Here is a 27,040-nt window from a genome sequence, read left to right as displayed (position 1 = left end):
AGAATGCTCTCAAGGAAGTGATGGGCCGTTCCTTTATCAACATTCCAGAGCTTTCAAGAGTTAATTATTTTGTATCCTTTCATTTACTTCCCTTTTTAATCCCATTATTAGTTCTTTCACTTATGTCTAACCAGGAAGGGAAAAAAACACTGAAAGAAAAGTCAGGCCACTTAAGAACTGCTAAAACATTTATTATCAGCACTATTTTCTTAACGTAATGTAGTAATTTTTGCCTTCAAAATTCATTACAATGGTAAATCCTTGTGAACAACTGAACTGCAGATGAGGTCGAATAATGGAAAGGCAGAAAGGAGATGCCTGTCTTAAAATCGCACCATCATACTCAGTTAAACATTCAGATTTACATGCAGAATTGTGTGTGGGGGGGGGTTTCCTGTTTAGTTATTTAGTTCTTACAGATATTGCATGTTTTGGCAGAAATATTGAACAGTTTTCTGTAGGCAGCAAGCTGGTTGAAAAAATAAATATTTCTGCTTGTCAAATTGCTATATGTAATTGCTATATGATATTAAAAATACCAAGGAATGTCTTTGCCAGCCTATTTATATCAAATGCCATTAAACACAACTTAAGAGACAGAGGTATCTCATATATACCATCAATACATGGAATCATCTGACTTCGGAAAGTTTACAGATGTCTGTTTTCTTGTTATGATTCCCTCCCACCCCCAACTCTGGTGAGCAAATTTCACTTGGGCTTACTAAGCCCAAGAAAGTATCCCTTAAATTTCTGAGAGAACCCCATTTCCCTGAACTTGTTCAAGACCAAATATCGTCAAGTTTGGTGGCACAGTGCTGAAAAGTGCTTTGTTCTGTGTGCAAACATTACCTCTTTCTTGGAGAAAAGCAGAATTCAAAAATTAATGAACTAATCCTTCTTAATTATCCCCCCCCCCCCTTCACAAGGAGTACCAGTCTAATAACCCCACGGTGTTTTGTCACCTGTTCTACAGAAGTACAGCTTGTTTATTTTTCTCAAAAAGGCTTCAAGAGAATAAAACCATTTTTTTAAAAAATGAGAAAATTGTTTAGAATTTTCTACTCTGTACTGGAAGTCTAAGTTTGCTTACAAATACAGTTTCCAGGTTTTCTGCAAAGTAGATACGTAAGGACAGGCACACTGTAGAGCTCTAATTGAAGTCTCAGGCCTCTTCGTTCCATATTTGCATTTCACTATTTCAGAATTTCAGTGTTGGCCTTCTCTGAGAATGTGGTGACTACGAGCCTTCTCATTTAGTGTAGGTGGTAAGCTTCATATGCTGCCTGGTTGTTTTTCTTAATTCCTGTTTCACAAGCATGAAACATTTGATTAAGTTATTCTGCTATTTTCCTGCCAAGTGAGTAGTTTCTTGTATGTGTGCTTTACACTGCAGTATATAGAGATGAAGGCTATGGAGCACATCATATAGAATGAATGAGATTTCCACCCTCACCCCCAGTAGCACAGAAACTAGAGAAAAGAGTTACAGGATGAGAGGAAGGAAGTGGAGCTTCATGATTAAAAATAAATAGAATTCAGTATCATAAATGAACTGATCTTCAGAATGGCTTCTTTAATATTTCTTGATTATTTTTTTTTCCTAAATAATACTAGATCATGTGACGGTAGGAAAAAAACATCCTCTAAAATGTTTTCTAATTAAAATTTCAGTACAAAAATTGAGAAGGAAAAAAGAGAACATGCAAAACAGCATGGGATGATAAGAACTGAAATAACAGGAGCTGAGATAGCAGAGGAAATGGAGAAGGAAAGGCGTCTATTTCAGCTACAGATGTGTGAAGTAAGAAACAAGTTTCAGCTTTTCATTAAGACACCATAACTTAAAAGTACCTTGTGGGCCTTTCACCTGGGGTGAAGTCTGCTTCGTTGTTTAATGGGGGGTGGAGGGAAGAAATGATTTAAAAGGCACATAGTACAACAATATAAAGATAATTATTCTGGCAATTCTGTACAATACTTCCTTTTTGAGTTATTCCTTTTCTTTGTTTTTAGATTATTATGCTAAGGTTCTTGGGCTGAAAATAAACTATGGGAATATTTCTGTTTTATCATTTTTATGGTTGAGCAGTTCAGGAAGTATTTTTGATATCTTTCTTCCAACATGCTTTCTGAAGCCTTCTAAAATTTCTAATGCAGTGATAAATGATAGTGATACGTTAGTTCCATAAAACTGCTTTTTATATTAATAGCTCTCTTTATTTCATTTTAGTGGCAATTACTTTAAATTGCATAGTATTTGTATTTTTAGAATATTTCAGTAAGTACTGCAGTAGCACTAAAAAAGGGACATCTTCAGGCAATTGTAAAAGATAAAACTTTTTCCTGATTTGTTGTATGTTTTGGAGTATTTGAATTTTTTAGGAGTGATGAAATAAACTGTTACCTGTTTTATATTTTACTTGACTGTGGTGGACTGATGGGTTATGAGTCAGCACCCAGGTTAAACAGAGAGATAATTAATTCATTGAGCAAATGATGTTTTATTGATTGAAAACTGTTGAAGGTTGTGAAGTGTGATTATCAACATGTTTTTCACTGTCTATACAGTATCTTATTAAGGTTAATGAAATCAAGACAAAAAAAGGTGTGGACCTTCTGCAGAACCTTATTAAGTATTATCATGCACAATGCAAGTAAGTGCAATGCTTTTAAGTTTTATTTACAGTTTTCTTTTTTACACAAGTGTTTGTTTTCTGTTTTGAATTTGTTTTGGTTGCATCAGGAATTTTTATTATAATTGCAATCTGCCAGGTGTCTGCAACTTCATGTTAATAGGCTGTAGTCTTTCAGTGAAGTATGAATGTGAGTGGGGCAAGGGAGTGATGGAGAAGCAAAAGGCCAAAGGAAAACCTTGTCTGTTGTGTACAAAACTAATTCTAGTTCCTGAGGCATAGATCTAGATTGTGATTTTAGAACTAGCTGATTTTTTTTCTATTTATTAGCTTTTAGGTCTTTATGTAAACTTTAAAACCATTGTGAAAGTCAGTAATTTCATTGAAATTCCTTGGAGTGAAACTGGCCTTGTCATCAGTAGAACCAGAAGCAAACATGTAGAAACTTGTACTTAAATACAGGAAAATTCTTTTAGAAATTACTAAGGGCAAACATGTTGACTAACAGTGATAAAAAGCTAAGCTATATTCTTTCTAATTTGATATTTGTTAAAAGTCCCAATGGTGTATCTCCACTGCTGAAAGATATCATACTTTAAAACTGCTACAAAGGGGGCTTTGTTGGGCTTTTTTGGGGGGTGGAAGGGGTTTTTTGTGTTTCTTACTGTTCCTGAATATGGGAGGAATGGGATATGTTTTATTGGTTTTGCTGTTTTTCTCCACAAGACTATATGCTATGTGTTATGAATTACATGTATTCCTGAGAAATCACAGGTATTTTTCATTATAGTTTCTTCCAAGATGGCTTGAAAACAGCTGATAAACTTAAACAATATATTGAAAAGTTGGCTGCTGACTTGTATAATGTAAGTTTACTTGGAAGTAATTTAATGTCTGAAAATAGAAATATTATGTTTATATGAGTACATTTAAGATATGACGGCAAGGGTGTATATTTCATTTGTATCTTATAAATGAAAAGTGTGTTTGAAACATTTGAATGTAGCTAGACTGAGGAAAGAACATCTTGACTATCTTAAAATTTGTGTTGTTTTTACAGTTATTAGGAGAAGTAGCTTTCATTCTACTAATTTAGTGCTGCTTTAAAATAAAACTAGTTTAAAGTGGGAATCTTTGAATCAGCTTGCATTATTATCACCAATTTTAGCTACCACTTTTATTTTTCAAAACCAAACTGCCTGTTGATAGCAGTTTTTAAATGAATTAACTTGTGATGATCGTTGAAGGCAAGTAATAACGTGGAATCAAAGCCCACTTGTCACCCAAGTGTTTTTGTGTTTTATAATCAGAATTGCAATAATCTCATTTGCTGTTGTAGTCTGTGGCTAAATTAAACTGTATTTTCATTGCTTAAGTCATCTGTCAAGCTTATTTGAGTTACTCATATTTCAGAGACTGATTTAGTTGTATTGTTTACGGTGAACCATTAAAGCCTAACAGAATAGAGCATGCAGAGTTGTACATTCATTTTAGCTGGCTCTTCAAGTAGTACATGCATAGAAGGCGAATGCATAAGAGTGGACTAATCTATGAAAATAAATATTAGAGAAGCACAGAATAGCTGAGCTGGTTGTTCAGGACATCTACAATGGTGTATTGGGATGCATAAACAAATTAAAATTCAAGTTGCATCCATAAAGCGTATAATGGCACTCTCTTTCTATAGATAAAGCAGACACAGGATGAAGAAAAGAAACAACTTACTGCTCTTCGTGATTTGATAAAATCTTCCCTGCAGCTCGATCAGAAGGAGGTAAATAATTTAGACATGTTATTCTGAGATAATGTGAATTTATGAATTCTGTATTAAGAAATGTTCAGTTTGTTTCGTTATTGATTCAGAAGTTGAACATTAAACATAATGACAATTTAGAATTAAGTTGAATATTTAGAATATTCAACTACATATCAACAAATAAGACTTTGATTAATATGCTGTTTCCAGTTTGTGTGTGAAAATGTATGCCTTTTCTGTAATTTTATACTTTTTTGTGTAATTTTATATTTTTAATGTACTATAAGAACAGTTGTAATGTGTCAGATAAATGCTTAATCTAACCCAATATCCTGTTCTTGACAATGATAAAGAATACATGTTAAGGGAAAAATATAAAAGAATGGGATGTACACATCTTTCTTATGTCCTGCCATCCTGCAGCCAGATTGTGTTCAGGGTTTTTCTAACCTAGATGATCCTCAGTGAGCCAGAATGAGAAAGGGAGACTTGCCTTTACATACAGTTTCCATACTGCTATTCAACTGCCAACTCACATGGGTTTTGTGCTACTGTTCTTCTTTGCAAGCCCCTTTTGCTAATACTGTATCATAAGCAAGAAAATTTGTATGTTAACCTGATAGCAGTGCCTGAGACAGGGCGGTTAAAAAGGAAAATATATGATCAGCTGTGCTGGTATCAGAGGCGAAGGGGGAACATGCAGTGTCCATTGCAGATGTTCTAGAGTAATCCTTGAACTAGGAGATAGGATATATATATATACACACACATATATATATAAAATAATATACAGCTTCTACCTAAGATGATAATGTGACTTTTTCTAGGCATCATGGTGCCTGAGAATCAGAGATACTGAATATCCTGTGGTGAACCAGTGTTGGGGCAGGGGTAGAGAAGTACCTTTCCTTTAGGAAAAGATAGCTTATCTTCTGTACAGTTTTCTCTTTGGTAAATAAAACGTTGGTATTTTCCAGGTGACTACTCAGCTTATTAAATAATTATTAATACCTATGAATTAGTAGTATTGTTACAATTAAATATTAGATGCCATTCTGCTGCATGTATATGAGCATCCACATATGACTGGGCAGTATTGCTAGTATCAAATACACGTAAGAGTGTCATTTACAATCACATGTACTGGGTCATCCAACTTTTCAATAGCAATCAATAATGGATGTTTAGAGTTAAACGCACTGATACTTCCCCAGAACATCCTCCCATTAGTAGTTTGACTGAAATCTCTCCACCTTCCTGTGAGTTTACTGTCTTTGAATTTGTGCAGTTGCTTTTTGAAGCAGTGTAAACTATCAGCTTCTGTTACTGCTTTATCTTTCCTACCATTGCTATGTGCTGTGTGGAAAAAATCTTTTTCCTTTTATTTTTTTTTAACTTCTTAGATCTTGAGACCCTACTCAAGATGTGAGTGCTTGTATATTTACAATAGCATCATTAGATCGTTTTTGATATTTTTTTTAAATGTCCTGACATTGATGTTTTTGACCAGTGCTTATTGCGGAGGAGGAGGTGTGTAATGTTTAATCAGCTGTAAAGCTTTAACCATATCATCCTGTTTCTGAATCTTGTTAGTCCATTCATTTTCTTCTTTTCCCCCCTCTAAATCACTTCGTATTTGTTTATGCCGAACTTAATCTGTCATTTATCGTGAAGTTACTCATTGTCATGAGGTCCTTGAAAAATGCCTTGGTCACCCTTTCTTGTGTAACCTTAAAACATTAATAATGTAATACCATCTAGCAAACTTTGACAGTTTTCTGTTATCCTTTTCCAGATTGTTTTAGTGTTAAGACGCTACGTGTGGTGGCACAGCTTTCTGTGAAACTCATTTATTTTCTACTTTAACCTGTTAGTTCATCTGATGGCTTTTCCTCTTGCCCTGCAGCAGTGTAATTCTTCCCCTTTCATAAGGAACACAGAAGTGCCAATTGAAAGTCCAGGTACACTGTATCAGTCTCATTTCTCATGTGTATCTACTTACTGATTCCTTCAGAGAACCCCAGGAGATATTTGAGACGTAACCTTTCTCTACAACAGCTGCACTGATTTTCCACTATATATAATGCTAAATGTGCTTGTGAAGACTCGTTAATTACCCACATGAAGTTCAGCAAGGCCAAGTGCAAGGTGGTGCATGTGGGTTGGAGAAATCCTCAGCACAAATACAGGCTGCACAGAGAATGAATTGAGAGCAGCCCTGAGGAGAAATACTTGGGGGTGTTGGTGGATGGGAAGCTCAGCATGGCCTGGCAATGTACACTTGCAGCCCAGAAAACCAGCCGTAGCCTGGGCTGCAGCAAAAGCAGCGTGGCCAGCAGGTCAAGGGAGGCGATTCTGCCTACTTCTTTACTAGTGATTCTCTACTTCTCTTCTCACGTGAGCCCCACCTGGAGTACTGTGTTCAGCTCTAGGGTTCCCAACAGAAAGTGGCTATGGACCTGTTGGAGCAAGTCCAGAGGAAGGCCATGAAGATGATCAGAGGGCTGGAGCACCTCACCTATGATCATAGGCTGAGAGTTGAGTTGTTTAGCCTGGAGAAGAGAAGACTCTGGGGACACCTTAGAGCAGCCTGCTAGCAACTAGAGGGGGCCTGGAGTGGGACTCCTTACAAGGACATGTAGGGATAGGACAAGGGGGAATGATTTTAAACTAAAAGAGGGGAAATTTAGATTAGACTTAGAAGAAACTCTTCACTGTGAGGTGGTGAGGCACTGGAGGAGGTTGCCCAGAGAAGCTGTGGATGCCCCATCCCTGGCAGTGTTCAAGGCCAGGCTGGATGGGGCTTTGAGGACACCTAGTGGAAGGTGTCCCTGCCCATGGCAGGGGGGTTGGAACTAGGTGGTCTTTATGGTCCCTTCCAACCCAAACCATCCTGTGACATGATTCCACTCTTCAAGGTAGTTTTCATTAATCTGCCTTATGTGGCGTGAAGTTTACTAATCTTTACTTTTCTGGAATTCTTCTGGATTTTCTTCAAAAATAATACTTTAATAGCTGGGACAACTAAGTATTTTTATGGGCTTTCATGTAATCTTGTAGGTAGCACATTGTGATCATGGCTACTGCACATAGATAAATGGCTTGAAGTTAGTAAATTATTTCAGGTGAAATCACAGTTAATAAGGAATGTTTGATTAGTTATTCCTTACAGGGTGGTGGTGGTTGTTTTCTTTTTTTCAATACTTGCCTGTGTGTGCTTTCATAATGTAGATGTACGTTATGACAGATAAACCTTGGCCAGAAGGCTGTTCCTCTCCCTGCATCTTTAATCCCATCGTTCTGAAGGACAACACAACCTTACAACACACTATACATGCTTTTTAGAATTTTTCAGATGTTACAAATGATGACAGGAGCACTATAGAGCACCTTTGAACAGATTCCAGTTTATTGTAAGACCTGCCAGCTTGTTCTAGTACTCACTTTTCTCTTATCTCATAGTCTACAGGTTCTGTTTAATACATATTTCCTTCCATCTCCAGTGTGCTTGTGGACCTAATAGATCTCTTCCATAATACTTAGAGAGCTTCCCATACATGCATTACATATGTAATCTCCCTAGTATCTAGACCATTCTGAACTGAACATAACTCATGCTTGTTTTCCTTAAGTTTAACAGAGAACATTAGATTTTAAAAGCTATTTGGAAATATCTTAAAATTCTAAAGTGATTTTATGAAGAGATGCCCAACACACAGCGGAGCAAGACCTGTTCTCTTCTTAGGTACCTTTTTCTTCCACAAGCTGATTATCTGGGAAGCAAAGACAAATACCTACTCTTCTGATTGCTGTGTTTGTTACTAAGTTCAAGTGACTTGGTGATCATCTAGTTCTCGGAAGTAAAGTAGGCTGAATGGGTTGTTCTTCTTTGGTCCTGTGTATTGTACATATGTGGCTGCCTACAGTACAAGTCAAGTTTCAAAAGTTGCTCACAGAGTATTATGATGTAGAATAAGTAAATGAAATACAGTGTTTGTTTTTTTCATTATTTCCTGGATCTGTAGTAAAAATTATTCTGTTTCAACGGGAAGTAACCTTATTTAAAACACAAAAATTTAACAAGTCAAATTCTGAAACTTAGATACATGTTGTAATAAAGAGTAGCTTCATAGGTATCACCACAATAAATTATGCAATTCTTCTGACTTCATAGTGTAGACAAGTCCTAGGACTCTTGAACAACTGTGTGTGTTTATGTATGATATCTATATTAAAAGTTGTTGATATAAAAATAGTTTGTCTTGAAGAGAATTGAAATTGTGGCTTAGAAGGGAAAGGAGCAATGCTGTGATTCTCAGATATTTGGGCAAATCATGGGGGAGAGATTGATTTTGAAGAATTAACATTTGATCACATTGGTGTTCAAGTGTTTCTTTCAAAATCACCGTGAGGCCTTTCGCTTGTGATTCTGCATGTTACATGAGCCAGAGTGTAATGATGCTGGCAGATATTGAGGAGCTTGATAAAACAGTGTCTCTTTTGTTTAGATATTCAGTAGTTTAATCCAGAAGTAGCATGCCAGCGTTCATTAGTCCTCAGTTAAGTGACAACAAAACTTGAAGACACATGGCCTGAGTTTCATCAGTCAGCTCTCCGTCTTTGTGTGTATCTGACTCTTCAACTCTATAAAGCTGGGCTTTATTGCTGTGACAGATGGCCTGGTTGGTTGTGATTAAGAATACATTACACCCCCACGCACCCCCTTTATATTAGTGCATTATAATCTCTCCATGGAAAATTTTTGGATTAATGGTGATATTGAAAAACATGAAATGAATGAGATTTTCTCGGTGGATTTGTAAAGATTCAGAAGTACACTTACTAAAAATTACTTTGGCAGGGAAGCAGTTTGAAATAATAAAATTGAGGCTCTCGTTGTGTGTAGTTTTAAGTTTCTTTGCACTTTTGCGCAAGAGAAGGAACTGGTGGTTCCTGATTGTAAATTATGCTACCTTTAACCTCTGCGGAGTTGCCATTTGGTAAGTGAGGCTGCCTGCTCGTCTGACTGACTTGCTTTCACAGATGACAAAAGAGATTCCTGCATTGCTGTTAAATCTATTAAAGCATTTAGGATTGTTTTGAATCTCAAATAATATGTATGGAAAAATTACTGTTTGGCACCCATACTTTTGTTGAGGAAAACACACTAACATGCTAAATGAGCAAAGCTTATTCCCTACACTTTCAAGTTCTCATAATGCAACTTACTTCACTGTTGCATGCGTTCGAGGTGTTTGTTTAGCATTATGGACACCTGTAATGCTCTTACACATTTTGCTGGGGTACCTGTCCTTTCATCAGTGAAAAAAACTATTACTGTAATCTTTGCAATTGCCTCTTTTTTAGAAGAGCAGATCTTGACAGCCTTTGACTCCTGGGGTGGTGCAGAAGTGCTGGTGCCGTAGCTTTGCTACGGGAAGTACAATTTACTTGGTGGCTCTGTTATGTGTAATGTCTCTTACTGCCACTGTGTGCTGGCTTGGTACCAAGTGACAGCAGTTTCTGTTACTTTGTGCAAAAATTATCTGACTTTGTAGAATAATTGTGGTTTAAAGCTTTTGGGGAAAAATACTTTAAATGTGTGAAGTATTTATTTTGTATGTTGAAAAATCTTTATATGTAAAGAAGCTTAAATTTTGAAGGAAACCAGGCCTTTAATACAGACTCCTAGTCCCTGGTTTTATATATGAATTACTGGTACAAATGTAACTTAACAGCTTTAAGGTGAATATAGTTAAGTCTTCAGAATCATGTTTTGTGTCTGTTCTGTTAACTATTCCTTTATATTTTCATTAATTTCCCCAAATCTCCATCTGATACGCTCTTTGAAACAGGAATTACATCTCATTACATACTCTTCTATGCTAATACCAATAGGACCCTAATTCCAAAGGGGGGTTGAAATTTACTTACAACAAATTAGCTCCTTATTGTGATGGTGTTAACACTGCTGACAGCAGATTGCATGTAGCAGCCTTCATGCTGCTTCCAACCACAACTGCCAGTTTTACCAAAGCATTTCTCTCTAAACTCCTATGACAAATTTGTTACAAAATGAAAAACAGTTGTAAGGACCCTAAATAAAATAGGAGGGAGTAATTGTAAATGTGTATTGGTTGTGCTAATTGTAAGAAATTGCTTTGAAAGAGAAAAGATTATTGCCAAGGGAGTGATTGAACTTCTCATTCTTCAGATTTGATTTTTTTTTTGTGGGATTTGTCAGATGTCTTGCAGATAATTTTCACAGCTACATTTAAAACTTTACCAATGTGTTCTTAATTATACCTTTTAATATAGATTTGCAAAAATTAAAAATTAACTTTGGGCCTGATCTTTTTTGATGGAAATTCAGAATTTGCTCCAGTTTGGTGGAGGACACAACATAGCTATAACCTTAGACAATTTAAATGTATTAAAGACTGGAAGACGTTTAGTAAAATTTGATCCTGTAGTCATCTTAGTTGCTTTTTGGAGCCAATGTCATATATGCAAGGTTGTGCAGAGTTTTGTTACGATGTTTTGTTACTTCATGAGAAAAAGCACCAGTGTGCCTAAAAAAGTAATTCTCTTTAGTATTCTTTGTGGTAGTGTAATTTGAAAGGGGAAACATTGTTTTACTAGATCTGGGGGCTGTGAAATTTATGCTTGAGGAACATGGTTTTTAAATAAAATGGTAATTGTTGTTTTAAACTATTTGCTTTCTCTTTCCTCTGTTGCTTTTGCCTTTCGTGATCGAAGTCTAGGAGAGTAAGTCAATGTTTTAATGAACTTCTGGGGATTTTTTTTTTTTCTGATATACTTTTAACAAGTTAATCAGTTTCACTTAATTGTTCACTAGATCAGGCCAAAAGTTATTTCAGTTGACTTTATTCACTAAAATTCCTGAATTATACATATTTTAAATTGGATTTTTTTAAAAAATTAGCGTTTGGTTTTGTTTGTTTATATATGTGTGTTTCTGTATATATGCATGCTATATTCTGTTGCTTTCTTTATGAAATTTCACCTTAGCCTTTTTACTCTTTGGTTATAAGATTACACAATATTAAATTCCTGTATTTTAAAAAGTCACTTTGAGATGCATATTTGAATCCATGCTATACTTCAAGGCCTAATGAAGTAATTGAATCTTTAATGTGCAGTTAGTTCAAGATCACATGATGTGAAAGCAATCAAATGTGTGAATGTAAAACAAGCATTAGGAGTTCCCTTTTTTTTTTAATCTTTATTAATTTGTGGAGTTGTGGTAGAGAAGTAAAGTAGGATAGGCCTAAAGGTTAGGAAAACTTCCTGTGCACCTCAGGAAATGTTAATGGTGTTTTTCCCTTTTTTTAGGATTCACAGAGCAGGCAAGGAGGATATAGTATGCATCAACTTCAGGGCAATAAGGAATATGGCAGTGAGAAGAAAGGTTATCTTTTAAAGAAGAGTGATGGGTATGTTCTTGGAGCACATAATCCATAGTGAGAACTATCACTGTGTTCATGCACTGATTGTTATTGTTTTCTACTGAGTGCTTAAGGCACATTTTTCTAAAGCATGTGCCACAAGCACTCAAGGATTTCGCAGTTCAGATCTGAACACAGATCTAAATTTAATACAGTAATCGTAAAAAGCATAACAAGCAATCATAAAAATACAAGTAATTAAAAAGAAAGCTATTGTCTTTAAGTCTGTAAAAGGTGATTAAGACCTGTCGTAGATTTCCAAGTTACTTTTGGTGAGGCATTTAATAAAATTTTGACTGCATCTGTTTGTTTCTCAAGACTAATCTTCTCAAAACGTTAATGGGATTAACGTGTTTTGGATTCATGTCTAGTTACTGAATTTGTTGATATTCTTATGTAGGTTAAGGAAAGTATGGCAAAGAAGAAAGTGCACTGTTAAAAATGGGATTCTTACCATATCACATGCAACGGTAAGTTATTTTTATACCTTTTTACTAAAATAATAATATTAATATTATCCTGTCCTGGTGAATCTGTTGATGTTAATCTGCTGTTGCAAAAAAGATGACACTTCTGCTTCTGACTGTTGAAGTTCTATCAATTATCAGAAGTTAGAGAATGACTTACGGAAATATTGTTATACTTGCTCTGTTAAAATTTTTCCTAGTTGTCTGCTACTGAGTACTGGTGGGAACAGTGCTTCAGATTAAGTAGAGCAGTACACCTGTTCTTACTGTACCTTCGGGATATGGCATGTGTGTGATTCATCCAAATAAAATGAAGCGTCTACAGTTTAGCTGTTTGCATCAGAGCAAGATCCTGTAGGCTCCTCTCAGCCACTGGAGAGCTGGTCAGTGTAGTCAAAGGAGTCTGGGTAATTGGTCAAGTGTCTTGTTATAAGCTCAGTTCTGGCTCTTGACTGTGCTGGAAGACCAATAACTAGCTCATACGTAGATGTCTGTATTACAGATGTTTTATTCCTACATAGGTTTTTAAGTATTTAAAATATTTTAATGCATACACATTAAATTTGTAAAAACAATTAAATTGTTCATCTGATCAGAGTGAGAAAACAGGAGTAAAGGCTACTTTGAAATTAATTTCAATACTTCCTGTGGACTGCATGAAGTACGTAAACTCTTCCTTAGCTTTCTAAAATTTTTCTTCTTTTCCTTTCCCAATGCTGTAGCTTGACAGTTGATTTAATACTTAAATGTATTTATCAATAGTTTGATAAGAAAATGGCATATATATTGGACAGACTTTTCAATGAATATTTAACTGGTTTTGCTTATAAGGATTGTCACGGTATATCTGTGAAGCATGTAATTTGGAAGCTTGGGAAGCGTTTGTTATTATGTGTTATTGATAGTCTGACAGATGAGTGTATGTATTAATATTCTGAGTGCTTTCAACTACAAGTTGAAATTTTGGAAAGTTTTGGTCATGGTGAGTTCTAGGAATCAGGCATGTCTCTGAAATAACTTCCTAGGAGTGCTAAATCACAAGGAAGCAACAACGTTATTGTAGTGGAGGCAGTCCTAGAGCTGTCTTGCAGCCGTATGACACACACTTGCTGCAAACAGGAGTAACTCCGGTTACACTTGTTGAAGGAAATAGTCCTATTTCATCAACATTTTTTCCCCCTTCGCCCCAAATTCCACTGATGACCATGCAATATCAGTGTCTAAAGTTAACTGTCTTAAGCAAGTTAAAGGGAAGTCACTACATTTTTTACTGGAGTGTTAGGGGTTTTTTTAATGGTTAGGAAGAAAGAAATTCTCACCTCCTTTGAGGAGTCAGTCAAATTATTTATACCTAGGTTAGTAATGGTTCGGTTATATCCATTAAAAAATAAATAGTGCATTGTCAATCTCAAGACTAAGCAGTTTAGACTTTGACTTACACTACTGATTGTAGTTTTCCTTTTCCTGTACGTAGCTGTGTAAAAGTAGGCCATTTGCTCTTTTCCCTTGCAGTACTAAGGGGAAAGTAGTTTTCTTGTTTTCAGTGATGAAAAGTTCAGGTCTTGACAGTCTGTTCATGACTAAATTTGGAAAACTGAGACTCCAATTGCCTATTTATTCCTTCAAGGAATTCTTGCTCCTTAAGTGTGAAAAATACTGTGGTGTTGAGCTTGTTCTGACAAACATTTGACAATGTGGGAAATGTACTTTGAGATTATTTTTTTGTGTTTTTTGGTTTTGCGTTACTTTTATATTTGGTTTACATTTTGTAACATGAACAGCTTCCAAAACTCAGTTCAGAATAACTGACATCTCATGTTCAGTTTATATCTGCTGGCTGTATTAACTTTAATTCAGTATCTCTGTGGTTTCTGATAAACCTGTATAAACCCAAAATACTTCAAAGACACATTGATTTATCATGTGTTAAGTAACATAATTACAGCAGAGAATATTAGTAGTTGTATTTATTCCAAGTTCTAGAGCTCCAGGTTCCCACTTCTTTTTAAGTTTTAGGATTATATCTTTAAGTTATTTAAAATGGGAGGAAAATTGGAATATGGGCATGCTGTAATGAAAAATTGCATAATAGTTTTACTGTTGTTTATGAAATAATAAAAAACCTTAAGTATTAGCATATTCGAAGTTAAGATTTACTCTTTCAATACCTTTCAAATAATTGGGAAGAATTTCCATGAAGCTTTAAATTTTGTTTAGATGTAGCCATCTGTCCATTCTGACAGACCAAGTCAGACAAAGTCATGCTGGTCTCAGAAGTTTTGGGGGTGTACATGTATGCATGCCCATGCTCTCATGTTACACCCGCCCACTCCCCAGAAAGGAAAAATAGTCCTAAATCAAGATATTTTTGAAGTAAAACAAATTTTCCTTTTAGTCCAACAGGCAACCAGCTAAACTGAATTTATTGACCTGCCAGGTGAAGCCAAATGCTGAAGATAAGAAGTCTTTTGACCTAATATCACGTATGTAGCAACTTTAGCATACTCCTCCTCCTCCTCCTCTTGCATTATGTGGGATTTCTAAAAAATGTCATTACAAGATAATCTGAGTAAAAAAAAAAGCTACCATTCAAAATTCAGGCTGTATCCAGATACATGCAGTACCTCACAAATGTTCAGATCCTTCTAGTTTTGAAGATGGATTGAATGGACAAATGAATAAAGAACCTTTTTGTGTGTGTATGTATGACATAAATGCCGTTCATTTGTGACCAGCCATGAAATGCAGCGTATGTACTGTTCCCCGAAGTTCAGAGAGATGTTTAACAGCTTAGTGGAACATGCAGGAGCTATATCCACCAGGAGGTGGACAAGCCTTTGGCCTCATCTTGGTTTTCCTTCATTGTCTGTTCTGCTTTTTGAGTGCTGTTGGGGAGGGCCAGGGGGAGTTGAGGAAGGCAGGAAAGAGCCAATTTCTTTTGTTCTTTTATCCTCCTTTTAAAACATGCTTCTGTTTGTCTAAAATTGATAGTGACTTGTCTTCTCAGCGTTAAAGCTCCTGTGATTTCCTTTCTTCCTGTTTTGGTCTTGTATAACAGGTATTCCTATGCAGTCTAATTTTTAAACCACTTTTGAAGTCAGCGAGTCAACTTACTGTTTTCAGTCTTTGCATGTATAGCATTAAACAGCAAACAGTTCCAATATTCTATATTTACAAGGACAGTCTATGAAACCTTTGAATGTGAGTCATAATACGCAGTTCATATCTCATCCTTTGGTTAGTAACAAGAAGTTTCTTAACCCAAATGGAGGGAAAAGTATATAATAGAAAAAAATTCTTTTTGCTCTTTTCTGCTACTTATATTTCAGATTTGACTGAAATTCAGGGCAGAATTTGATTCTTATGCTTGTTTTTCTTTAATATTTCTAAACATAAAGACTTCTGAAATACATGCTTTTGCTGTAAATCAAAATTCACCATTTCCTCTTTCTCTGTTTTTTGGAATCGTTTTCCATAGCTATGAGTAAAGTATTAATGTTGCTGATTAAGAACACTTGCTCTTAAAGGCTTTAGTTCCCGAATGTATTTTAGTAATAAATATGTAGATATTTTAAAATAATTTATCATGTGCTAAATTAAAAGATGTCTTTATTTATTTCAGATAACAGAACATACCACTTTCAAGCAGAAGATGAACAGGAATACGTAGCGTAAGAATGTTTACATTTAATCAAGTTTATTTTGCCAATAGAGATATATAAAATCACACATAACAGTTTAAAATAGTTTTCTCACTTAATGCAGTAGTGCCTACTGTCTGTTTTTTCTGCTGTTGTTAATCTAGAAATGCAAACTATTTTGTATCACGCAACAGGGCTCTTTGAAAACCTTGTAACATTAAAAACAAAACAAATACCCAACCCCAAAAAAACATTTAGATTGCGTTACCCTGCCAGCATGTGGTTCGTGTGCAGTTGATATTAGCATGATATATAGTAGGTCAGGTTATGAGGGTTCAAATGAAATATTTTAAAATTCTTAAATCTTTTGTGTCAACCCTCTTTTGCAGTTACTCTTTTGCAGTACTACTTTTCCTCCTGATCCTACCTTGTCCTTTAAATTAAAAATAATAAATAGATAAAAAAATCTCCATGTAACACAGAAAAATATTTACAGGTAATGCATCTTTTTTACTGTGGGCCTAGAAATAAACAGCAAAGCAGATCTCTTTGAGATTTGTACTTCAGAATCCAGTAACTTGCTTCATTAATTCATGTTTCCAACCATATTTCCTTTAAAACAATCTTGCGTCCTGCTACCTCAGAACTACTTCTTGTTTTGAGAACCATGTACCACTTCTTTCCTCCTGAATATTGCTCCTGGTGTCATCAGACATGTGTTGTGCAGAACGTTACAATCACCTGACAATTTGGGGAGTAAAGATACTAGTGAAGAGGGCAGCAAGCCTGAGCCTTCCCAGGCTGCTTCATTCTTCAGCACTGTTGCACTCTTTTGTTACATGTCCATGTTCTAACAGAAGGATGTGTTGCTACTCTATGTGTGTTTTAAAGGTACAGGGAATGTTTGTAGTTATTTCATGTGTTTGGTAGTGTTGGGAGGCAATGGCATTGACATTTCAGTGTTGGGAGGCATGGGTGAAATGAGAAGGCTGGAGAGTTCTTTGTCATGCAGCTGGCTCCTTCCAGAGCCTCCAACAGCTTTATGTTGTCTCTTAGAGTGCAAAGCTGACTCGCTAATCATCCTTACTGCATTCATTCTGGAACTTAATTATTCCAGTAATTTTCTCAGTCGAGAAGAAAATACAGTTCATTTCTGACCAGTAATGCATTTGATGAGTCAGAAGTTTTTCTGTCTCTGCCATGAATTAGTTTTTACTATATTTTTGCTTTAAAAGGTGAAGGTTTTTTCTGTTTGTTTGGGGTTTCTTTGTTTTAACTCGTGAGCACAGTAGGGGAAGAATATGTTAATAACATTCTTTTTGTGATTGGCAGGTCAATAAATTTGGTTTAGCTGACTGCCTGTTGGAACGGTTTGAAGTGCCAGGCTGGTTTTGTTTCCCATTAGAAGCATAGTTCCTATTTGTTTACCACTGAAGTCTGGTTTATTGCTTTAAAGTCCAATGGCTGAGAAAATGATTGATACTGGAATACAGAATCATAAAATATCTCAAGTCGGAAAGGACCCATAAGCATTGATTCCAACTCCCTGCTCCTTGCAGGACTACCTAAAACTAAACCATATGACTAAGAGCATCGCCCAGATGCTGCTTGAACTCTGGCAGGCTTGGTGCCATGACCGCTTCCCTGGGGACCTTGTTTCAGAGACTGACCACTCTCTTAGTGAAGAACCTTTTCCTAATGTTCAATCTGGCCTTCCCCTGATGCAGCTTCATTCCATTTCCTCATGTCCTATCACTGGTCACCAGAAAGAGGAGATCAGCACCTCCCCATTCCTTGAGGAAGTTGTAGACTGCCACGAGGTCACCCCTCAGCCTTCCCTTCTCCAGGCTGGACAAACCAAGTGACCTCAGGTGCTCCTCAGAAGTCTTGTGCTTGAGGCCTTTAACTATCTTGGTTGCCCTGCTCTGGACACGCCTTAATAGTTTGACATCATTCTCACATTGAGGTGCTCAAAACTACACTCTGAACTCAAGGTGGAGTCACACCACTGCAGTGTGGAGTGTAGTACTTTTATGTTGTTGCAAGTTTGAAAAGTTCCATTTAGCTGAAAAGATACGAGTTGCATCCAAGTGTTGGAATACATACAGACAAACAAATAGATGCTAAGTGCATTTTTCTGTATTGGCACCATAGGTCACCAACAAAAAGGTATTGTAATGCTACTGAGACAAGTGTTCTGTTTCAGAGGGGTGTACTTTGAGTGCACAACTTTTTTTTTCTTTAGGAAAATTTCTGCAGTAATTTCAGTTAATTGAAATTCATGAATCATAATGACTGCTAATATATGAAAAACTGCAATATAACCAAGTGTTCTGTTTTTCTTGTGCAGTCACTGAGTAGTTCCTAAATAGCTTTATTATCTCAGGTGTCATGTGAACAGCACCCTTTTACTTCTGTCCTTTATTGATTTAAGAGTGCTCTGCAGGAACTACGTGATGTAGCTCCTCAGAGCGGTCATCCTCTTGTTCCAGTTTCCACTTGACTTGTATATGTGTGCCTTTCTCTTGACCCTTTCTTCTCCATCTTGTGTTTTGTCCACCCAGTTTTAGTGCTGCCTCTGTTCTTTTTTTTTTCTTCATGCAGCAGTAAAAAAATAAATGCATAGATTCTCAAATTGCTTTCCTTCCAGGCTCATATCTAAATAGAGGAAAAAGCAAGATGCATTTCTTCGTACACTAGTTCAACTGACCTTGCACATGTTTTCCTAGTGATCATTTTAAACTGCTTCCATAAATAGCTCCTCAAGCTACCTAAAAATAATAATTAAAATAAGCAGATGGTTTAAAATATGAATCACTGAAGCCTACATTCTGCTATAGGTTTTAGTGCTGCTTCCCCTCAAACATTTCCTTTAGTCCAGTGCATTTCTTGATTTCTATCCAGCTAGCTGTCTGTTGACCTTTTAATTACTGCTTGACTGTTCTTAAATTCTCAGTGGATTATTAGTTTCTCTAGTAGATGAAGCAAGGTGTGTGCGGGGGTTAGGGGGGAAAGTGTGTGTTTGCATAAATATATTTATGTGTATATTATAAGGAACATAACCTCAGATTTCTAAAACAACCAGATTTAGTTTTTTTTAATGCATACAATAATAGATGCTTTCTGCTTTTTTATAATTGTGGATAGGGCCAAATTCTAGATGTGACCTTTTAGTTCTTTTCTATCCTTTTTTTTGAAGGTCAAGAGTGTATCCATTTCTGTAGGAAATACCTGGATTATAAACAAAGCTAGATTCGGAATTTTTGCTATGAAGAAGCACACGTCTAACTTCAGTCTCATGTTCAGCAACAGTCTTCAGACATTTTTTACTTTAAGAAGACTGAGTTAATACTATCTGTTGCTTCACAAAAAAATTGTTTCTGAATATTTGAAAAAATATTATGGTATTCTTGTGCTGTTTATGCATTTATCTGGCAACAGCAATGTTGCAGTAGCAATTGTCAGAAGAGACAGAGATATTTTTTTTTTTTTTTTATTACAAACCAAAAAACTATTAGACTGGTGGTTGTTCTTGGGGGAGATGGAAGGGTCTTTTATTGGCTTAGAAATACTGAAGAAAAATAAGAGGAATCTGAGTGAGAGTCTGGCCACCCGACATCAATGAAGACTTCTGTTTCGTTCGTTGGATCCAGAAGTCAACCATGATGCCAGATTTTTGTTTAGCCTATTGAGTTTCTTCAAAACAGAGGATCTCCAGCAAACAAAATGCTTTAAAGGATCACAAGAAACTGCTGAGATCCAGAAAAAGAAGTGTAGTAGAAGACTGGACAACCTGTCTTATTGTATTATATAGAAGACAGAGTGATTCTGTAAGACTTGAGTAATTTTTAAATTATTTGAAAGATTATTTGAAATACCAGAGTATTACCAGAAGCTTTTTGGTTGTTATTTTGACACTGGTGGTCTTGTGAAATAGAGCAAATACATATTTTTTTTATTTTTTTTTTTTAAAAAAAAAGGATGGGCAAGGAGGGGGAGAGACTAGTACAGATAAGACAAAGAGCAAGAACAGCAGTCATAAGACACTTTTTAATAGCTATCAACATTGAATTAATATATTGTAATTGCTGATTTGAATTGTTTATTTTTGAGTGTACAGCCTGCCAAGAAGGCCTGGTGACCAACTGGGTCGTCTTATATAATTAATACCAGTGATTAAGGATGTGTGTGTGTTAAACTGGCCTTGCTCCTGATGTTTGGGAGGAGCTGACACTGTGATGCTTTTTGCTGTGACTGTCTCAGAGATGACACCAATGATGGGCAGCCCCAAGGCTACAGCAAGTTCCTTTTAGCTGGGAAAATGCAAGCCAAATCATTCTTGCTCTTACAGTTTAGAAACTTGTAATACAGAAATCCGTATCAAACTAACAGCTGGCTCAGTCATGTGTTTATTTTAATTGCATCTAATAATTTTTTTAATTGTTACTGCATAGTTGAGTTTTATTAAAATTCTGACTTTTTAACAAACTAATCAAATTGTAACCCTGAAAGAAGTTGTCAACAAATGTCAGAATAAATGTTGTCTGTCTGAGTTTAATGATTATTTTACTCTGTGTGTTTAACCCAACATTAGTACAATATTAGAAACAAGACACTGCCGCCTCTTATTTCTTTAACATTGGATTTCATCAGAAAAATTGCAGAAGAATGCCATCTAGTGTGGGTTCTTATATTTTATCATGTAACTAGAGAGACAGAGATTAATATAAATATATCTGTAAACTATGGAGCAAATTTCAGATCTTTCAGTTTCTTCTTTATTTTTAAAGATTATTTTTCAGTATTTTTAGGCATTTTCTGTTAAGTACAAGTTCCCAGATTATTCTCTGCCCATAAAAATTTCAAAAAATGTGCATATCAGGTATATAATATACAGTGCCAGTGTACCAGTTCAGGATCTGAATCTGTATTACAAGATTATATACATAAATTTCCCTCCGGTCCTTTAATCTTTGCATTATTATTTCAGTGAGAAATCAGGAATTTCAGTTTGAGGTTTTCTTAGTTTGTTTAGGTGACCATAGCTGTTTTGGCACATCAGAAGATTGAAGATTGCAGATAACTGGGATATTGTGAACAGGAAATGGATTGACACCACTGCCAATTTAAAGTATTTCTGTGTAAAACATGTGTATTTGCAGGGGAATCTAAAAACATATAAAATCACTATACCTGGGAGGATTATTTGTTTTTTAACTTGTGCTTTTTTGTAAATAAGACAACACTGCATCTGCAGTGTGCTTGTTCTTAGTGTAACTGCTTTCCTCTCTTTACTTCCACCTGTAGGGCAGCAGCCACTGAGAGGTTTTTTTGTTCGTTTTTAATTAAAACATTGTTGCGTAAACAAAAATCTTGCAGGGTGGTTGGGGGGTGGGGTGAACTAGTGCCTGAAATAGCATTAAAAAATCTTGATTTATTTTAGTCAACAGTTGCTCTTAAAATTTCATGTAGGCTATCAGTATTGTTACTCTGCTGTCATCTTCTCTTCTTTACCCCATTTGTTGCCATAGTAATTTTGATTAATTTGGACATTACTGTCTGAGTGATTAGCACACTGAGACCTGCATTTTGAAAGGCAACTAGACATCGGCACATTCGAAAATGTGCTTGCTGTCTTGTCTATGAAGAGAGAGATGCATGCTGGAGAAAGTAGTGGTTATAATTTTCTGCCTTAATAATGGGGTAGGCTTCAGGAATATCTTGGACACCTACTTTTAAAGCAGTTCAATTTACAGGAGCTTAACTGCACCCTTTCTCTTCCACAGCTTCTGCTTATTTGAGGAACCTGAGAACTGTGCTGCTTTGGCTCTAAAATTGTTCACCAAAAGGACTTTAGAATTAAGACTTTCTCTCCTTTCTCTTTTCTCATTCTTACTTACCTTTTCTCACATCGTCATTTCAGTCTCCCCTCTTTCCCCACTTGGTCTCTCTCACAATACAGCCCTTCCCTATATTCCCACTAATATTTTGTTCCTGGCAAGCTTTCTACATTTTTATAGATTAACTTGTATTTGCAAATGCAGATCTTCATTAAGGTCTTTATCTTGTGCTAGATGGATATCAGTATTGACTAACAGCAAAGAAGAAGCATTAAATATGGCATTCCGTGGAGAGCAGAGCACAGGGGAAAACAGTTTAGAGGATCTGACAAAAGCCATTATTGATGACATACAGAGATTACCCGGCAATGAAGTCTGTTGTGATTGTGGCTCACCAGGTATCTCAATTTGTTAATGTCATCAACTTCTTGTTGGGAGCAAAGTAATTTCTTTAAATAAGTGTTTGTAGAATGCAAACTCATTTTCTAAGTGATATGTTGATCAGTCTTCACCCTGTTTTTAAAAGAACAAATACAATTTTTATACGTTAGTTCCGTTTAATTCACTAAAATATTTTTGTGTTGTCTGTGCTTACTTCCAGCAGTTCAAGCCCCTCTGGAGTTTGAACTGTTCTTGTTGCACTGTCTCTAGATGCTTGTTGCACTTGAATGGAAGTTGCTTGGCATCACTGATCCTGTGCATGCTACTAAGTAGAAGTGAGTAATGCTTAGACAATGATTGTGGAAAAATTGACCTGGCCAGGATCCTACTCTGAGGTTTTATCTTGGCATAAGACTCCTGGGATTGCAGTACCAAAAACATTCAGAGGTTAAATAAGTAGTCTTGTGCAAAGAATGAGATCCAGAGTTGGAATCCTATCAGATAATATCTTCAGAAGTACAGAGTTACAGGTCAGTTATATGTCACTTAGGGTTTGAAAAGCGTCAAATTGTCATAGCACTACTGAATTGATATGGTAGTTGGCAACTGTTACAGCTTTCACATCTAAAGAGACACTTCAAGAAGGTGATGTTCATTTGGAACTCAGGAGATAGCATGTATCTTGAAAATGCTTACTGATGCAGCACTGATCCAAATAAGAAATACCTAGATAAAAATATAAAATGGAATATAATTATGTCAAATCCTGCAATTGGTTCATTCAACTATTTCATCATGTAAAGCTACAGATACTGTGGATTAATAGTTCTCAATCATCTTTTAATTTATTTTAGCTTCACTCCTGCACCCAAGCTTGCTGCTTTAAAACTCTTGATTTAATGATTTATCAGTTACTATTTAAGATCAAGGAAGAGATTAATTAGAAGACCTGTATGTGTGCAAAATATGTCTGGAGCTTTTTCTTTTCCTTAAAAACTGGTCCTGCTTCCTATGTAGCATTCATAGTACAAGTTCTATGCTAATATTATGTGCAGATCTCCTCTATGACAGCAGTTATTTTTTTCCCCATCATTCCTTAAATTTTCTACGACTTCCTACTATTTTACATTTTGGAAAGTGCTATGGTTAATCTTTTTGAAGGAATACTGTTTAAAGCTAAAAAATTAAAGATTAAAACTTCAGAGGTTGCCAGCAGTGGAGTTTAGGAGATCTGTTCCTTTTAAAAACAGGAAACAAAACCTTGCCTTATTTCTACAAGAAACAAATCCTAAATTTATTCAAATACAGTCATTTATTATGGATTTATAAGTCTAAATTCAGTGCCTTTGGGACTGTCCCTGAATCTGAAAAACTTAATTCCATTGGTAGCAACCTGTGGTAGAATTTGCACTGCAGTTTGAAGAAAGGTATGGAATATTTCCATCTGTTAAAACATTAAATGAAGAATAGTTTCAGAATACATTGGAATTTTTTACCACCATTTGAAAACCTATGCTTGGACTTTGATTAAATACTTTGTTTTTCAATTCTGCAGATCCCACATGGCTATCAACTAATTTGGGCATTTTAACCTGCATTGAGTGTTCTGGAATACACAGAGAAATGGGTGTCCATATTTCTCGAATCCAGTCTTTGGAATTAGACAAATTAGGAACGTCTGAACTCTTGGTAAATTTCTTTAATTTGGTTTGATTTTATTTTTTTTAAAGTCAAATATAAATATTAACCTGTGTATAGGTAACATTCAGGTATATAATTGATGGTTAATTTTTTTCAGGTTATAGGTTTTGCAGAATATTGTCTTGATAATTTTGTATGTATCTTATGGGAGGGATTTTACTATTATGTATTATCGATGCTTTTGACCTTACTGCTTCTTGAGGTTTTGCAGAATTAATATTGACGTCCATTGTGGTTAGTGCCATCAGAATTTTGCCTCATTAGCTGATCTTAACCCTTAATCAAGGCAGACTAAAATCTCGTGATTAAAAAAAAATGAAAGCTAGTTTAACTTGAGAAGTGAGAATGACCATTGCTAATTTCGATAGCAAAATGTTGGATGAATCTTTTAATACAGTTATGTCAGGTTTTATCTCCTCAGCTGTGTTTGGCCTGTGAGAAGACACTTGTTACAGAAACTTTGTGTGGGAAAATTGATAGGAGACAATTCTGGATTTGTGTGTAGGTTTAACATTAGCACTACTACTTGTTTTGAAATCTTGAGTTGTTTGCAAAGGTATTACTCTTTTAAATCAAATTTTACTAAGCATGACTTTCCAGTAGGTCTGAGCTTCTTTCCAAAAGTAGCTTCCTGGTCAGTGTACTACCACTGTTTCAATTTTCGTGCTGCTAGTTCCTCATTCTGTTTTTGTATTGGAGGCAGATTGTCTTGAAGTATAAATAATTAGCTGTGACAGTGAAGCCTGCTGTACAAGTTCTGGGATGATAGGTTTCACACTTTAAAGTATTTTTTAATTGCTTTATATTTAAATGTAATTATCGTGCTTTAATTTTGCAGTCCTGTGTGTTCCATCTTTTATTAATAGTGTGGAAAATGCACATTAATAGCCAGTGTTTAGGTTGCTGTTAGATCCAAAAAACCAACACCTACATATATTTATATATAAATATAAAAAACTTCTTTTTCTCCTCTCATTGCAGCTGGCCAAGAATGTAGGAAATACTAGTTTTAATGATATTATGGAAGGGAATTTACCTAGTCCTTCACCTAAACCCAGTCCATCAAGTGATATGTAAGTTTTGACTGTCTAAATTCTTTAACATTAAATTTACTGTGGAATATGTATATGATGTAAAATGCCTTAAACAGTAACCAAGCCAGAGGAGGGCTGGGATGGCAGAAGACTGGGGTTTTTTACTCAACTGTGGAGTTTCTCAGTACAGTCTCTTGTCATGTGGTCACATTTTTGCTACCTCAGCCTCTCAGTGCAGAAAAATGTTACATTTGACTTTAAAGATTCATTCTTTTGAATCTTTAATGTATTCGAGTTTTGTATTATACTTTTCGGTAATAGAGTTGGACTAAATGACACTGTTTTCAGATACTGTCTTGAGATAGTGATGAGCTTTCTCTTCTTTTCCTTGGTGTAGGAGTTAGAGCAAACAGATGTGGTTTTGCCACAGAAGACCTTTTAACCTATTTATTGTGGTTTTAGCTTGTTTAATGCTTGTCCTGTTTTAACATGTAGATATGTTTCCAAGAAAAATCACATTTTGGGATTTTGTTTTTAATTTGGTCGTAGTCCCCAGAGTCAGAGTAATTTTTGTATCTAACAAGAAGGTAGGATAAAATTGCATATGTACCTTATTTCAGGTTTGCAAGAAAGACATGCATCATAATAATAAACAACAGTATCAGTTTTTTCCTCTTCCCTTCTCAACTCCTGGGTTAGACAAGGTGATTTTAAATTTAAATCATTGACCCATTTTTTTCTAAAAATTTCTAAACCAAGCTCTATTTTCACACCCCACAGGACTGCACGTAAGGAATTTATCACTGCTAAATATGTAGATCATAAGTTCTCTAGGAAGACTTGTGCGTCTGCAGCAGCTAAACTGAATGAATTACTTGAGGCTGTCAAATCCAGGGATTTACTTGCACTAATTCAAGTCTATGCAGAGGGGGTAGAGCTAATGGAGCCACTGTTAGAGCCTGGACAGGTAAGCTTATCAGGTAAACAAAGCAGAGTATTTTAAATAATGTGTATTTGTCAAATGTCCAGGACCCGGGGCTGCTACCTTATATGCTAAACCAAAATAAATAACAGATTAAAATGGTGAGGTTTCTTCCTCCTTTCCTTAATGTGGCATCCTTGTGGAAAGGAGAAAGGCAACTGTATCTGTTGTCATCCGTTGTTCTAAAGGAGTCTGAAATGTAATATCATACATTGGTTTAGGTGCAACTATACGTTGAAAAATACCTGTTCTGCAGTATGTTTTTTTAGGAAAAGGCCCAGAGAAGAGAATCCTTGACTTGATAACCTGGAGTCATCTGAGATCACAGACAGTATCATACATGTTTTTAAATAATTGCTGAAGGAACACGTTATGGACTGTATGCAAGTGTCTCTTCACTCTGTATTAGAAAAGAGTAAATCCGATGCTTTCTCAGCTTCTGTGGAAACATTTACAAAAAACTACAATTTCTTTCAACTAGGAAGAGAGGGGGTTTTGGTGGTTATTTTGTTTAGATGAAATTCTGAATACTTGTTCTTCCTTTTGAAGGCAGTAACAGGGTTTATTTGAAAAATTGGTCCAGGTTGACCTCAAATATCTATGTAGTAATGTTGCTTAGGAGCAACATAACCTGTTTTTATAGGTAACTGATGCTTTGTAACCACTTGGTCAGTCGTGGTTTCTCCTATTACTTTTGAACCTAACTTGGAGAGAAGTCCAGAGAATGTTTGCAACAAGTTCTGTGAAAATACTAACTTGGCAAAGGACAGAATACCTGTCTGTACTGAGTGGAGGGAGCAAGTTCAATATAGTCTTAGCACCTGAGAGATATCACAAAGTGCTTATTATGGAAACACATTACAAATTCTCTAACTAAAGGTAAACTTGCTATATTTGTCATCCATAGCAGTTACCACAGAATTAGCTCCTTAGCATTTCTTAGCTATTACAGTTGGTGATACCTAGAAAGGTATGAACACCAGCTGAAATGTGCTCTGCAGTTAGGACATTTATAGCAACATTCTCCACTGTAAATTCCCTGATGTTTAATAAAGTTGTATTTTTTAAAAAAAGTTGTGACTTTAGTTCTAAATATAAGTACTGTAATACGCTTTTTTCCAATGCCCTTTATG

At 35.7% G+C, this 27,040-nt stretch overlaps 1 protein-coding gene across 7 annotated transcripts in view; it reads left to right on the top strand.

Moving 5' to 3' along the window:
• ASAP1 (ArfGAP with SH3 domain, ankyrin repeat and PH domain 1) overlaps positions 1 to 27,040 on the top strand; it is a 161,579-nt gene that overhangs the window by 93,862 nt on the left and 40,677 nt on the right. For 5 of the 7 annotated variants that reach the window (XM_040589019.1, XM_040589020.1, XM_040589017.1 and 2 more), the window contains 13 exons: positions 1,675 to 1,804; positions 2,572 to 2,657; positions 3,427 to 3,502; positions 4,324 to 4,410; positions 11,152 to 11,160; positions 11,749 to 11,849; positions 12,262 to 12,331; positions 14,724 to 14,811; positions 15,951 to 15,999; positions 22,044 to 22,207; positions 23,746 to 23,879; positions 24,873 to 24,964; positions 25,706 to 25,892. In XM_040589019.1, coding sequence (XP_040444953.1) covers positions 1,675 to 1,804; positions 2,572 to 2,657; positions 3,427 to 3,502; positions 4,324 to 4,410; positions 11,152 to 11,160; positions 11,749 to 11,849; positions 12,262 to 12,331; positions 14,724 to 14,811; positions 15,951 to 15,999; positions 22,044 to 22,207; positions 23,746 to 23,879; positions 24,873 to 24,964; positions 25,706 to 25,892 — 1,273 coding nt within the window. The remainder of the gene's footprint in view (positions 1 to 1,674; positions 1,805 to 2,571; positions 2,658 to 3,426; positions 3,503 to 4,323; positions 4,411 to 11,151; positions 11,161 to 11,748; positions 11,850 to 12,261; positions 12,332 to 14,723; positions 14,812 to 15,950; positions 16,000 to 22,043; positions 22,208 to 23,745; positions 23,880 to 24,872; positions 24,965 to 25,705; positions 25,893 to 27,040) is intronic. The other 2 variants (XM_040589021.1, XM_040589018.1) reach the window with 1 other exon arrangement.

The sequence above is a fragment of the Falco naumanni genome, chromosome 3 (genome assembly GCF_017639655.2).
Source record: "Falco naumanni isolate bFalNau1 chromosome 3, bFalNau1.pat, whole genome shotgun sequence".
Taxonomy (NCBI): Eukaryota; Metazoa; Chordata; class Aves; order Falconiformes; family Falconidae; genus Falco; species Falco naumanni.
This window is presented reverse-complemented; position numbering and strand designations above follow the sequence as displayed.